General features: G+C 45.6%; 1 protein-coding gene across 3 annotated transcripts in view; it reads left to right on the forward strand.

Annotated features, from left to right (window-relative positions):
• The first annotated feature begins 1,059 nt into the window (after positions 1–1,059).
• SMS (spermine synthase) overlaps positions 1,060–15,639 on the forward strand; it is a 49,670-nt gene continuing 35,090 nt past the window's right edge. For all 3 annotated transcript variants that reach the window (XM_060407738.1, XM_060407739.1, XM_060407740.1), the window contains exon 1: positions 1,060–1,462. In XM_060407738.1, the coding sequence (XP_060263721.1) occupies positions 1,081–1,462 (382 nt within the window). In that variant the 5' untranslated portion in view covers positions 1,060–1,080. The remainder of the gene's footprint in view (positions 1,463–15,639) is intronic.

Below are 15,639 nucleotides of genomic sequence, written 5' to 3' on the forward strand. Positions count from 1 at the left end.
GAGGAGGCCTGTCAGAGCCCTGTTGCCCCTGCAACATGGCAGACAAGGACAACTGGGTTCCCAGGGCCCTAACTCCAGAGGAATGGCCAGAACTGGAGAACATTCCAGGAAGCAAACAGGAGCGGCAGTCTGAAGATTAGAGACTGGAGGCCAAGATAGCAGAATAGCTACTGAAATTGAGGACCCTGGGATCCACAGAAGAAAGCAAACCGTTCAGGGCAACAAACAGGTGGCCTGGGCAGGAGAAAATCAATGTGGGGGCTGAAAGCAGATCCAGTTCTCAACAGGATGGTCTATCGAAGGCCACTGATGAAGAAATTGGCCCAGTTCTTGACGAAAGGTGAAGGACTTGGCAAAACAGCCAATAGGGATTGTTTGCAGAAGAGAAGAGTTTAATATCTAGGTTCGCCCTGGGCTTGTAACAAGGAGATAGAGTTCACTGATCTAGGCTTTGTCCGGCCATTTCAGCAATTCCTGAGGAATTTGGGAATGCAGCGAGAGGCACTTAGGACTGATGTGATGATGGAGGCCTTTGCCCAGTGATAGTGTCATCAAGAAGGCTTTAGTGCCCAGATACTGATATCCTCTCCTTTGCACATCTTGTTGAATACCAGCCAGAGCTCCAAAATCATAGAGAAGCCCGCAGCAGAAAGGTTCACTGCCATGAACAGAGCCAGCCATCAGTGATGGACGAGCAACTCTAGAAGCTGTAATTTCTCAAATTAACATTAACCACGTTTGCCTCTCACTTGCTTCTTCCCGGTGCCCATTTTTCACAAAAAACGTAGGTAACTAACATGTCATACCCAAGAGCTTTCTATTCGGTGCTGAAACGCAGAGCCGGCCCTGGCTGATGATAATGGAAATGACAATTCTAATGGATTAAACTGTAGCATTTGAAGAGTTAAGAAAAAGGCGGCAGTGCTTTTAGACTCCAGGGTGGATCCAAGCATTTCATTTTCTTGGCTTGGCCAGGAAATCAGAGGGGCCTGGGCTTGGGGGCCGGTCTGGGGGAAGTGGGGGGGGGGTGGGCCCCCCGGAAGTCGTGCTGCGCGGTTTAAACCTAAGGTGACCTAACGGATGGCGGGAGCGCCCGCCCGATCCTCGGCGCGGGGCGCGGCCATTGGTGACGCACGCCGGGGAGCACGGCGCCCACGTTTCCACCATTGCCTTCGCGCGGCCTCACACCCGGCGCTCCGAGTCCCGGGCTGCGGTCGTCCTCTTCTTCCCTCCCAGAGGCGGGCCCGACCCCGCCCCCGGCGCCCCGGGTGGCTCCCGGCGGCCCCTCCCACCTCCTACCCTCGGCCTCCCCGGCACGGCGCACTCCCCGCCGGCCGCAGCCTGACACGCCGCGCGGCCCCCCCAGTCTCCCCGGCCGTCTCCCCCAGGCATGGCCCAGGGCCTCGCCTCACTATGGCAGCAGCACGGCACAGCACCCTCGACTTCAAGCTCGGCGCCAAAGGTGAGGGCGCGCCCGCCACCTGCCCTGTCGCTCCCGCCACCGAGCGAGCTGGGGCCGGCGGGGCCGGGCGGGGCGCGCGCCGCGGGCCGAACAATGCGGACGGCCGCGCGGCCCCGGCTCCGGCGCGGGCGTCTCCCCGGCTGCCGCGTGCACCGGCGCCCGCGCGGAGGCCGCGCTCCTCCTCCCGCCGCGCTCGGTCCCGGCGGGAGCGCGGGGCCCGGAGGGGCCGCGCCGGCTCCCTCCTCGACTCGGACCGAGCCGCCTTCCGGGGCCCGGGTCGTCCACCCGCGTCCCACGAGGGATCGGCCGTCCTCGTGGGGGTCCCCGCGCGGGAGGAAGACTCCGGTGGGGGGGGGAACGGGCTGTTCCCCGTTCCCCGTTCTCAGTTCCCTGAGGCGGGTAAATTCCCCGGGGGTGGGGGCTCCCCTCGTGGGAGCCGGCCTGGGGCAGGACCGCGTCGGGCTCGCAGAATTCTCAGACAACTGCGTAGGAGACAGATTCCCCCGGAAAGGAACGGGTCAGGGGAAAAGGAAACGAAGATTATATTATTATTGGGCGGGGAGGGGGGGTTGAGGTCCGAGCGCGGGAACTGTTAAGTCTCGGGATCAGGGAGGCTTCGTAGACCGCGAGCCGTTCAGAACAGAGGGCTGGGAAAGTCCGGACCGACTGCAGGAATCGTGGAGACGAAGGGTATTCTGCACGCCCTTTCCTGGTGCTTCTAACAGGGGGTGGGGGGGGGGATGGGTAGGACTGCTGGTCTTTTTTCTGGTGGCTTTTAAACCTGCGAGTGCCGCAGACTTGAATCTGCGCTTCCCGTCCGCCCCACTTGGAGGTCTCACCCAGGTCTTGCTTTTTCACTGTCTTCCTCCTTATTGGCTAGAGCCACCTTTTCTGTTACTGTTACAAACATTACTTTCACACTTTCTCTCCTCCAGCCCAAGCCCCCCCCTTTTTTTTAACTTCTGAGTACTCACTCAGCATTCTCCCTATGTAAACGTTTCCAAAGGCATAAGATGAGAGGGAAAAAATAAGACTTTAGGGACAGAAGGAAGACCTACGTTTGCGTCGTGTCTTGACTGGCTCTGGTTGTGACTTTCTCAACCTTTCTGAGCCTTGTGGTAACAATGGAGGACAGTGCACACTTCGTAGGGCTCCCGTGCTCCGAACTCGTCAATGGAGTTTCTGTAAAACACTGCAAGGTTGTTAAGTAGTATCAGGTTATTTGGGTGGTGGGGAAATGAGAAGGAGAAAAAAGCATTTCTTAGTTCGCTCCTTTCTGGTGTGGGGCTGGAGATGCCTGTGGAGAATCAGGAGATGAAATGGTGGTTGCAGATAGCTAAAAAGGTTTTGTTGAGTAATTAGCCTGCTAGCTTTAGGGCTTAGTGAAGCTTCTAGCATACACAACTTAGAGGTGAGGAGAGTGAGACTTGGGGAAGAAATAGTGGTTCAAGATCACTCAGTTGAGTTTTTTGGTGACAAGCATGTATGAACACTCACCTTTTCTCATTGAACGTGGGTTTTCTAGGCTGTCAGGAGGGTAACGATGAGGCTGGAAGATTTGGCACTTCCCTCAATCTAAGTGCCCTTGCTTGAAGCCTTAAACACTTTTCAGCTTAATTCAGGCCGTTCCCAATGGCCTTCTGTGTTCCTTTGTAGAAGCCAGAGGAAAAACTAGAGAACTTGTACATTTGGGGCAGTCACTGGCTAGAAAGGGAGAGAGAACTCTGGACCTGCAGTTTGGAAGGGAGCAGGAGAAAGAAGCTGGCAGGTTCGAAGTTGGTGAGGTGGGGAAGTAGTATCTAAATAATTTAGTTGTGTTCAGAGAAAATTAAAAAAAAAAAAAAAGACTGAGAATTCCCAGCCAGTTACTCTTAATTTCCAGATTGTTAATCTTCAAGATGAAAAAGTTTTGATGGCAAGGTGAAGAAAAAGAGATACTAAGGGGACATGTGAGTATGCTTCTGTGTTAGATCTTGAGTCCCTGCAGAATTGTTTTGGGAGAAGGAAAACCCTGATTCTTATTGTATTCCCCCCTCACTTGATTTTGGGGGGAGTCATGTCACTCTTGGTGTCCTTAGGTATCCACCCTTGTAAAATAAAGGGATCTGGCTAAACTAGGATCAAAGTTTTTGGTTCTCAATAAGGGGCACTTGGTGAGAAGTCTACCACCTGTGAGGTCTCCAAAAACATTTATTTTAATTGATAATAATGAGTCAAAAGACATTGCTCTTGGCATGTGAGTATTGGATGTGACTCAAGGGTGAGTCAAATGCCTGTGGAGCCTGGAATCATGTTCTTCTTCCCGTTTGTCAGTAATTCTTCCTAGTGCTCCAGTTCCATGATGTGATTTTAATGGAATTAAACTTGAACCACTTAGTTATTTTACTTTGTTGCCATTCTGAATAACAGTTACCACTGCAAGCCAGCTAGTGCCCAGCAGCCACTGGGCCATTGCAGGCAATTATAGGTTGGGCCTGGCTGTGCCTGTTTAGTTCTGGTTGATGAGGTAACTCAGGAAATTTTAATTTCTGCTGAAAAAAAAAAAATCTCATCTTTGATCTTGTAAGTGAAGTATTCGACTGTGAAGACCCTTGAGCCCAGAAAACACTTTGTGATTTCTCAGCCTGAGGCTAACAAGAATAAACATGTCCCACATTGGTATAGCTTAAGCATCTCTGGGCAGGTGGAGGACACGTGGTTCGTTTACATCAGGCAGCCAGCAAGTGTGCTTTAGAGATAGAGGAGAGTGAGGTGCGCGTGACTTCTGCCTGCCCTGGCAAGGTAGCAGTCAGTCTTCTTTTTCATGTCCATTTCATCCCTGGGCTGTGGGAGTATCTTTGGAAGCTGACCTTCATGGTCTGGGATGCAGACCTGTTGGTTCTGATACATTATAGATGTTTGAGAAGTACTGGTTAAATACAATACCTGATTGGTGTTATGTTAAAGGTGGAAAGCTAGTTCAAGTCCACTAGAGGAAAACCAGGCACACGTTTACCTTTAGAATGTGGAGAATGGGTCCGGAGTGGAGAAATGTGGCCATTGCTATTGGGTACGCCTTTTGGACCACTGATCTATAGTTTAGGTAGGGAAACAAAGTGACTTGTGTCCTTCAAATGAACAAATTAGTTTCATAACAACAACCTTATTTAATAAATTAAGAACATGGATGTTCGCTGATGGCTTCATGGTTAGGATTCTGGGCTTTCAACTGTCATGGCTTGGGTTCAATCCCTGGTTAGGGCCTGAGATCATCCTGCAAGCGGGTGCCACTGCCAAAAACAAACACAAAAACAACATAAGTCTCCCTGGGAATTAAGGGCTTAGCCAAAAAAGGTGTAGGGTAGGGGTTCTTAAATCGTATCACCTTTAACCCTCATTGGGAAAGCCTGTGGAACGCTTCTCAGCATAAGAATTTTAAATGTGTAAAATAACCCATTTTTTTTTAAAAGAACGTCTTCAAAATAAACCCTCTAATATGTGGCATAGTAAATAGTAATATATGCTTCTTTAGTAACGCATTAAAACATAGTCTAGCTTCGGGCCTCATAATTTCCATAATTTTGAAGTAGAGCCATGAAAATTGGTATTTCAGCTATTATTTGGTAAACAAAAACTGTGCTTCTGTTGTGACAATGGCCAGGTAGTTGGTAATGTGTGGTTTTACAAGCAGCAATGAATAAAATGTTAAGTAGTTAGTGAAAATAAGGCTGTATATTTTTCTCATCTATGTTCACAGCGCCTCTGATTTGTGTCCAGTGGCCCTTTGGGAGTCCATCAACCCATAGATCCTAGGAGCTAGAGAGAGGACTGGGACTGTCATTTCTCTATATTGTTCCTTTTGGGAGGAGGTTAGGACTTCCCTGGTAGCTCAGACGGTAAAGCATCTGCCTACAATGTGGAAGACCTGGGTTTGATCCTCTGGAGAAGAAAATGGCACCCCACTCCAGTACTCTTGCCTGGAAAATCCCATGGGCAGAGGAGCATAGTAGGCTACAGTTCATGGGGTCGCAAAGAGTCGGACACGACTGAGCCACTTCACTTCCACTGAGGCCAAAGCTGTAAGCAAATGTCCCTGCTTCTTCAAAACATCTTTTTGAAAACATGAAAGCCAATGTTTACTAGTTGTCTCCTGGGCTAGGCACTGCTAGGCACAGCTCAGAAGACATTATTTTATGTAATCCTCACAACAGCCCTATATGGTGGGTTTTCTTATCCCCATTTTAAAGGTGAACCCATAAGCACATTGAAGTTTTTCTCTTCAGTGGGGTAGCTGTGATTCACAGCCCTGTCTCTCTGATTCCAAGGCCTTTTTGTTCATTCCACGACTGTGAAGCCTTCTCAGTGGCCATGTCCCCTGCTGCACCCTCCACCAATTTATCGCTATGTTCCCTCCGCTTGGTCAGGTGCTGTCGGCATCCAGGAGGCCGAGGATGCTGCTAAACATTGCCACAGTGCTGACAAGCCGTCATACCTGTGGTGCTGAGGTAGGGGAATCCCCAGTGTAAGTTCTAACCAAGCTGTAATCTGGGCGGCAAATCATTAGCCAAATTTCCCTGGTCCTTTTTGGCAGTCTCCGTGGTGCGGGCGGGGTGGAGGATGGGCCTTACCTTCCCCTGAGGTTTGTACTGAGGTCTATTAGCCCTGCGTACCCAGCAAAGCCTGTGGCTTCAGGTGACCCTCCCTCCCTGAGTTCCTGAACCATCGATCTCTCCGTCAAGCTCCTGTTCTTGCATGTGTTTACTGAGTTGCTTTCTGGTGGAAACATATCATCTTTGTGTATTTCAGTAGCTATTACTATAAGCATAAAACTTAAGTCAGTTTTGATTGCATCTAGCTTTTTTGTTCTTTTGTTCAAGAGTAGAAAAAGCTTTCTCCCTTCCCCTTCAGCATTATCATCATCTTTGTCCCATTACACTTTATCCACCACCATGACACCACCCACACCCACACCCCTGATTTAACAATAAAACTTGGGGTGGCTGCTGAGTGGGAAAAAGGCATTCACAGGCCCCACGCTAGACTGACATGAATCACAGTCTTTGAGGGCTGGTTAGTACCTGGAATTTACATTTTTAACCAGCTTTCCTCCCAGCGCTTCTGATGGTGATTAAGTATGAGAAACACCACACAGTAATAGGATCCTCATTAAAAACAAAAATCCCCTTGTACCAGAAACCGTGCCCATCCACGTCTTTTAAGTCCTGTGGCTTGTACCTGCTACCCTCTCAAATTCCGTGCTCACCTTTTCCCTGGCTACTGTTCATGGACACAATCTCTCAACTTATCTCCCTTGTTGGGCAAGGGCTCAGTCGACAGATCCCTGCCCCCTTTCCCATTTCAAAGCCTTCCTGTGACGACTCATCATGCTACAGAATGACTTGAGACTCCTTATCAGCACTTGCAGGGTCCGTGAAGGTCCATTTCTACCCATTCTGTATCCTCACCCAACATACTCTGGAGTCTCACACTCCTTGTGCTTCCACATAGCACCTGGACTTAGAATTAATTTTCCAGCAGCCCCAGGGAAGGTATTTTTTGTGTTACGTAGGTATTCTCTCATACCTTAATTGCCTTTGAAAATGTTTTCTAGTCTGCCTGGGGAGGTCCCTCCTTGGAGTCAGCCTACGTTTGGCATGCTCTTCGCTCCCAACTCTGCAAGACTCTTAAGAGCTCTCTGATCGTGCTCTGTTTGACCCCAGGCTGAATAATTGCACATTGCTCGGAATTCATCTTGTGAGCTTGCCATTTAAAAATTGTGTAAACCTTAATGGTTTTTTCAAGTACAGTTCTGAAACTATACCCATATCTTTAAGCCTATAGAGGTAGCATATGGTAAAATTGTTAATACTTTTGCTTTATATCAAAAATCCTCACCTCATTCTTACTTGGTAGTTCTCTAGTTGTTTTAGATGCTTTGGAAAGGATGATAGCTGTTTAAGAAATTGACTCTATAATCCAGGTATTAGGAATAATCCCCACCCCAGCTAACAAGAGGTATTTTTTTCAAGTAATCTGAAGCTCTGCAAGTGATGGTTTCTTAAAAAGTGTTTTCCAGTTTAATAATCAACTGGTAGATGGTTTGTCTTGTGGGTTTTTTGTTTTATTTTTGTGGGGGAAAGCTGGTTTCATTTTGCAGTGGAGGAGTTAGCAGTTTGGAATGTTCTTTGTCTCCTTTTTTTTTTTTTTGGCTGCCATATGCAGCATGTGGAGTCTTAGTTTCCTGACCGGGGATCGAACCCCCACCCCCTGCAGTGGAAGTGCAGGGTCTTAAGCATTGGCCTGCCAGGGAAGTCCCTCTTAATTGTATAATGCAAATGGTTTTATTTGAAGGCCTTCCCTACCTTCTTGGGAGGTAGACTGAAGTGCTGTGGTCTCTCAAAACTTTGAATAGTTAGAGTTTTTGGTATTGAACTTGGGACCATGGAAAGATTTGTAATTATGGACTTTGTAATTTGAATTGAGACCACCGTGGTTATAGTAACCCTTGGCAGGTAAGGATTAGTTTGAAAGTTACTGGATTGTGGTTGAGCATCTGTTTAGAAACGTGTTCAAGAAAGCTATTATTGAGTTTAGTTTTTGGAGTCACGCATATTCTGGGCATTTTAATCCACCATTTCACTGCAGTTGTAACCTAAACCTGCTGGTGTGCGCTGTGGCTCCAACCACCATTTCATGGTAGTTTAATTACAGGCTCAGTTCTTTTGAAAAGTCGGGAAACCTCCTCAATTGAATTCTGCAAACCAAGTATGTAAACCATTGCACAAATGCTCTTTTAAACCCTTACAGCTAGGCACTTTTCCAGACCCCGGGAAAAGACAACTCTGCAGCCCTAAGTTGCGGTGGGCTTGCATTTCGTTAAACTGACGATGTCACTTATGTTCTGGAAAGAGCCCCTGAACTAGTGGCTGTACTTGTGATGAAAGATATTTATGCACTAAGTTGCAAAGTCAAAAGGAGCTGGTAAGATCCAGTAGCATATTCTGGGATCCTGAGCTGACTTGACCCTCTGGGTAGTTTCCCATGTACCTTAATTTCACCCTTTGCATAAAGGCACCAATGATACCAGAATCCCACATGTTGTGTGGTTGGGTGGGATGTCCAATAAAATATTTGGAAGAGTGTCAAGCGATATATAAAACACTTCACACCAATTGCAATACTTAGCGCTGAGCACTTTGAAATTCTGCCAGTGGGTAAAGATGATCAGTTATAAAGAGGTGTGAATTTCACTTACTGAAAGATAAGGAAAGTTTCGCTGGCAAAAAAAGAGGCAGAAAATAAAGGGTCGGCATGTGATTGGAAGGTTGGTCTGCTTAAAGGACCACTCTAAGTTACTAAAGCAGAAGTTTAAGAAGACATTTTGATTTTTAAGATAACGCTTCCATGGGTTTCTGTTGCATGACTCTCTTTTCCCTTGGAGTGGAAATTTCTCCTGTGAGACTCCTGAGCAGTTTCTAGGCCACTGTTACATTTAACACCAAATGCAGATCACAGTGGTCAAGCAGTACTGATAAGATAATGGGCATTCTGAATTTCTAGAAAATATTAGAAGAGATCTCAAACTGGGTTCACCATGGGGCCCTTTCTCTTTTTTTATTGAGGTGCATTGTATTCACAGCGTCATAATGGACAGCGTCATAATTCGATATGTGTATATATTGCAAAATGAGCACTGCAGTAAGTCTAGTTAACATCTGGCACCATACATAATTTGAAAATTATTTTTTCCTCTGGTGAGAACTTTAACATCTCTTCTTAGTAACTTGCAAATATGCAGTATGGTGTTAACTATAGTCACCAATGCATAGTCACCGTGCTGTGTATTACATCCTGTGACTGACTTATGGGACCCCTTTTCTTAGAACCAGTGCTGTGGATCACACTTGGGAAAACAGTAGGGGTTTAACACTGAATTTTTGAACTGTTTAGTGCTGTAGCTAAGTGGCCCAGTTAGTTCTGGGGTTGTAGGAAGTCGTGGGCCTGTCAGTCCAAGTGTTTGATGTTCTAAATGGGGTCTGTCTAGGTCGGAGAGAAAAAGAGCTTAACACCAATTTTTCTGTTTGGAATATGATAGGTCATTTAAAAAGAAACCATTTTGTGGATGTTAAATTGTTAATAGAGTTTGCATGCGTATTATTTTTCTTTGCATAGAGGGTATGGCTTTCCTTGAAGGAACTGCAGAAGCTGTTCAAGTATTGGTTTATACATTTGTCTTTTTAGGTGTTTTCATTTTAAGTTATGTGCTCATTTTAGACTACCTACAGGGTGTAGGGAAATGGGGAAAAACCCAGATCTCTGATCTTATGACAAGTAGGCAACCACTGTTGATGTGTTGGTATGTGAGACAAATGGCTTATTCCTATATATAACTAAAGGAGACAAAACTGTGCTGAGATTAAAAGCACTGGATCTTTGGAGCCCAGTTGCTTAACTTTGGATCCTAGCTTTACCACTTAACTTATTAGCTCTGTCACCGTGAGTACATCTTGATGCCTTGGCCTTATTGAGCTGGCTGTACTTTCAGTACTTAGCAGACATTTTTGTCTCCTTACTGATAGCATTCTGTCCATTAATGTTAAGTATGATGCTGGTTGTAGGTTTTTTTTGTAGATAACTCCTTATCAAGTTGTGGACGTGCCCCTCTGTTCTTATTTTCTGGGAGCTTTGATTTTGAATGGGTGTTGAAGTATATCAAATACTTTTCCTCATCAATTAATACCATGTGTTTTTATTTTCTTCCCTAATTTATTAATATGGTATGTCAGATTGATTTTTTTAAGTATTGAATTTGTATACCTGGAGTAAATCACATTTGGTCATGGTACATAATAATTTTCCTGTATTGCTAAATTAATTAAGGATTTAAAGAATTTGTTAAAGATTTTTGTGTTTCTATTCACGAGGGGTCTGGTCTGTAGGTTTCTCTTTTGGGGCTAACTTTGTCTTGTTTTGCTGTTAGGGTAATGGCTTCATAAAATGAATTTGGAAGTGTTCTCTCCTTTTTTATTTTCTGTAAGAGATTATGTAGAATTGCTGTTTAATTCTTTAAATGTGTGGTAGAATTCTCTAGTGAAACTATCTGGGCCTCAAGATTTCTTTTATTTGGAATTTTAAAATTTCAAGTTCAATTTCCTAAGCTATAGGGCTGTTCAGATTACCTGTTTCATACTGGCGGGTTGTGGTTTGTGTTTTTTGAGGAATTAGTTCATTTCCTTAAATTGTCAAATTTATGTGTATACAGTTGTTTGTAGGATTCCCTTATTATCCTTTTGGTGTTTGCAGCATTTGGAATGATAGTTCTTTGGTTCCTAATACTGGTAATCTGTATCTTTTTTTTTTTTTTTCATCAGTCTTGCTAGAGTTTGTCAATTTTATTGACCTTTGCAAAGAAACAGTTTTTTGCTTCACTGATTTCTCTATGGTTTTTTGCTTTCAGTTTCATCAGTTTCTGCTGTTATCCTGTTCCCTTCCTCTCCTTGCTTTGGGTTTTTAATTTATTTTTAACTGAAGGATAATATTGTGTTGGTTTCTGTCATACGTCAACATGGTTGCTTTGGGTTTCTTTTTCGCTTTTTCCAAGTCCTTGAAGTGGGAGCATAGCTTCGTGAGTTGAGACTTTAAAATGAAGGCTGATACTTTAAAATATTCTTAACTCTCTAGTGTGAGGCTATTCCTATTAGTTACTAATGTAACTTTTATGTATTCCTTAAAATGCAGGGTTCTTACTTATGCAGGTTATTAGCTGTTATTTTTTTCCATATTTAGTAAGTTGCTAAGTTAAATGTAGAAAATGTTCCTTGGATTATTCCAGTCTCGAATTCTAGAATGTCACTTCCGGAAATTCAGCTTGTTGAATTACAGCTGAGCATCCCTGTGCCTGTTGTTTAAGAATTTAGAATTGGAAAAGATCTCAGACTTGGGGTCAGCAAACTAAGGCCCTTGGACCAAATCCTGCCCTTCTGGCATCTTTTTGTACCGTCCTCCAGCTAAGAATGATTTCTGCCTTTTTACTTTTTTTTTTTTTTAATTTCCAGCAATGCTGCAGAGGCTTATGGGATCTTAGATCCCAAACCAGGGACTGAACCCAGGCCTTTGGTAGTGAAAATGCCTAGTCCTAACCACTGGACTACTGGGGAGTTCCCTCTGCCTTTTTAAAGGGCAGTAATTCAGTTGCATACAAACGTTTGTGACAGGACCCAACTCAGCCTGCAAAGCCTGTGGTCATTTCTGTGTGGCCCTTAACAAAGCAAGCCTGCTCACCGCTGCCTTTAGATATCTAAGCCAGCTTCAGAGCCGTCTGGAAAATGTGCAAGTACAGGTCCCAGGTGCCTCGCCATCTGTCGTAGCACATGCCCCTCCCTGTGCCCTCTGTCTTTGTTGCTGTGCCATTCTCCAGCCGCATTCACTTTGCAGGCACCCCCTGGGCCCTTCTGAGGTGGGCAGACTTGGGTGTCGACTTGACTGAGTCTGGCCTAGCCAAAGCCAGAGCAAAGGAGGGTGCCTGGGCTGCCTCGGGGCATTTCTGACATGAATGTGATTTTTGACATCCGAGTTCACAAAGTCCAAACTGCTTTATCTCCGGAAATCGTATTTCATGGTTGATTTGCAGCCTAGCGTAAAAACTCTGGCAGAAACCGTAGCATTTTTTTTATAGCAACATACATGTTTTTCATAATAGGTCTGAGCTGGGAGAGAGCCTGCCCACCTAAAGTTAGTGGGAAGAAAGCTGGATATTCACATTGTTTAAGTGAAACTTATTTCATCCTTCCTGGACTTAAAAAAAAAAAAAAATCCTACCTTTTCTACTCTGGGAAAGAAATCTTGTTCTCCTTTGGAGTAGAGTCGAAGGCCGTGCCTCCTTGGGTCAGCCTGTCGGGTGCCCTCCCCCTGCCGCTCTGGGAGATTGGGGGAGGTGGCAGGTGGTGGCTGGACCCCTCTCCATGCCCTGTGGTGGACAGCATTATTGAACTAAAGTGTCATAGGAGCAGCTCGGTCGTCCTGGGCCAGGCGCCTCAGGTCTTCTGTCCTCTAACCTCAGACCCTGTCCTTCCCCTCTTGGCACCTGCTTGTCCTTTTGGGGGTGCTGCTGGGCCTGCTTTAGCTCCCTTGAATGTCCCCTTCCTGTCTCTCAGGGTGAGCCTGACCCTGCGAGAGGGTTTATTGTGCCCGTGACCTCTTCTCCGTGTCCTCTGACCTGGTGATCTTCCTTTAGTCTCCTCCACGGACCTCCGGGCCGGTTGCCTTCTTTTGCCCCTGAAAGCCAGGGTCATGGCGTTTCTCCAGCGGCTCCCAGGAGAGGGCAAGTGGCTTGATGTTCAGCGCCTTGTGGCCACGAACAAAAAGTGTCAGCTCCCCCCCCACCACCACCAAAAGAAAGCCAGGCTTTTGCCTAGTCTCCCTTTTCTTTGCTTCATTTTGTAACTCTTGGTTTTAGCCTCCCACGTGGGCTAAGTCAGGATGTGAGTACTGGAGAGTCCCCCCTCCCTTTGCCCACTGAGCCTTGCGGGTGGTGGCTGTACTTTGAAAAGTCTCCTAGTCTTCAGGGAAATGGCCGTACCAGGAAGAAGAGCTACACTATGGTGGTATTAGTGTTCTGGTTCCAGAGTGTAGAGGGATGACAGTTGTATCTCATAGATTACTCTTTTTTAAATCCTCCTCTAGTTTCTTAAGGAGATTGTTTCTAAGTTGCTGTTCTTTTAAAGTAGAGCCAGGGAAAAAAAAATAAAGTAGAGCCAGGCTCCTGCCACTTCCCCAGTAGGTGTTGGGGGCCCACATGACTGTGGGAAATGCCCTTTTCACTGCTCCTGCGGTGGGAAAGGGGAGGCCGGGTGGCAAGGCAATTAGCAATGTGTTGACAGTATCCTGAGTGTACCACAGTGTGAGTTTTAAGAAATAGTCATTGTGGCTGGTACTGTAAACAGTCCCATATGGTTTTCCTTAACATACGTTTGCATGAAAAGAGCTAGGGTGTTATTTCTGTGTTGTATGGCTGTCAATTCAACTTCAATAGGTCGTTTGGTTTAATTTTTTCCTGATTTAGTTTTTCTTCTCTGTGCATGTCAGAAACTGTGCTCTGAAAATATGCCCAAAGTGTTGATGTCATTGTTCCTTTCAGAATTCTGCAGCCCCACCCTAATGCTGGGATTTATTTATTTATTTTTATTGAGGCAGTTGTAATTGACATAACATTTCAGGTAATGATTCAATAAGTGGAAATGTTGCAAAATGATAGCCCAGTGTCTGCTTAACACCTGTAAGCACATGTAATTACAAATTACTTCCCTTGTGATGAGAACTTTTCAGGTCCACTCTCCCAGCAGCTTTCAAATATACAATACAGTATCCATAACTAGCTTCAATGCTGTGATCGCACCCAAGGCACTGCCAAGGGCCACAGACATGTGTTAGTGGCAGGAAACCATCTCCAAGGCCTCAGACAACATCTACATGAGGCAGCCCTTCAAGCACGCGCTCAATGATGAGGCTGGTGATTGGTGGGGATGGGTACAGAAGACCACCCCTTGCGACCCCTTTGGACTGGTGCCTGTTTTTTTTTTTTTTTTTTTTTTTCCTCCTTTGGCTGAGTGGCTTGCAGGATCTTCATTCCCTGACCAGGGATTGATCCAGCACTCCCTGTAGTGGAAGCTTGAAGTCTTAACCACTGGACCGCCAGGGAAGTCTCTGGGGCCTGTCTTATGGTTGATCGAAGGGTAGAAACTAGCTTCTGGAAGTTTGTTGCTTTGATTACCACCCCACCCCCTTCCCCGCTGGTAACTGAGAGTATAAAAGTGCCATTTGTTTGTTTGAATGTTTTTGGACCACTTTACTGAGAGAGATGACTCATACAGTTGCTTAATTAAAGTTCAGTGGTTTTTATTATATTCCAAGTTGTGCGACCATAACCACAATTTTACAACATTCTTGTCACTCCAGAAAGAAACCCTGTGCCCCTTTGCCATCGCTCTGTTCATTCCTTGTAGATCCCTATATCCCAGGCCTGGCAGCCACTAATTTGCTTTTTGTCTCTAGGGATTTGCTTTTGCTGGCCATTTCATATAAATGGAATCATACAATGTGTGGTCCTTTGTACCTGGCCTCTTCCTCTTAGCATGTGTTGTAGCTTATGTCAATATCACATTCCTTCCATGGCAAAATAATTATCCATGGTGTAGATAGTATCATACTTTGCTTATTCATTTATAACTCGATGGGCTGTTGGGTGTTTTCACTTTTTGACTGTGAGTCATGCTGCTTTGAACATTCCTGTTGGCGTGGGTTTTGTGTGATGAGATTAATCATCCTGCAGCTGTTATAAACGGGGACTATATGACCACGTTGTTGAACCTGAGACAGACTGAGGAAGCACCTGCTTGACCTTCACTTTAATCCCTGGAAATGAATTAGGTTTTTGAATGTCTGAGAAGTCTTCTGATACACAGACCTGTTGTTAAAATTAAATTTTTTAAAAACATGATTTTAAATTTAAGTGTGTTTTGATAAACTATGAAGACATCTGTTTATCGTTTAATTTCAGTAATGTGGCCTTGTTGCTTCTGCCTCACAATATTCTATTTTTTAAAAATCTAGCATACTCAGTGTGCGTTCAAAGGATGTTGTTCTTGAACCCTCAGGCTGTCAGCTGGGGTGGAACGGGGCCCATGAGGAATGCTTATGCTATTTTGTTGTTCTCAGAGTGGTTATGCCAGTGGGGTTGGTAACTCTGGAAGATTTTTTTAAAACATGATATATTTTACGTAGAGTAAACTCGAGTGTACAGTTCTGAGTTGTAACCAAAGCATACGGTCCTGTGAACACACCACTGTGAAGATGAGGATACCTGGGAAGACTTTTAAAGCAGATACTCGACTGATTTCCAACTGTGTTCGGAGTCCCTTTTCCTTTGCTTCCTCTTTTAGGGGTCTATCAGGAAGACCAGAAAGCTGGTAAACTGCGCAACCCACGCCTGGCTCTTAGGTTCTCTGACACATCAGAGTCTCCGGTTTGGGGGAAAGGGATTCTCTCTCTGCCTTTGTGCTTCCTCTTGTGGGGAGCTGCAAACAGATCTGCCAACAGCTTCAGGGCCATCCTCCCACAGAGAGAGTGCAGATGTCTGAAAAGAGGAGGCGGGAGTAGGGGTGGGCTGTCTGACCTGGATGTGTGTGGAGGAGGTTGATCAG

This window comes from Ovis aries, chromosome X (genome assembly GCF_016772045.2).
Source record: "Ovis aries strain OAR_USU_Benz2616 breed Rambouillet chromosome X, ARS-UI_Ramb_v3.0, whole genome shotgun sequence".
Taxonomy (NCBI): domain Eukaryota; kingdom Metazoa; phylum Chordata; class Mammalia; order Artiodactyla; family Bovidae; genus Ovis; species Ovis aries.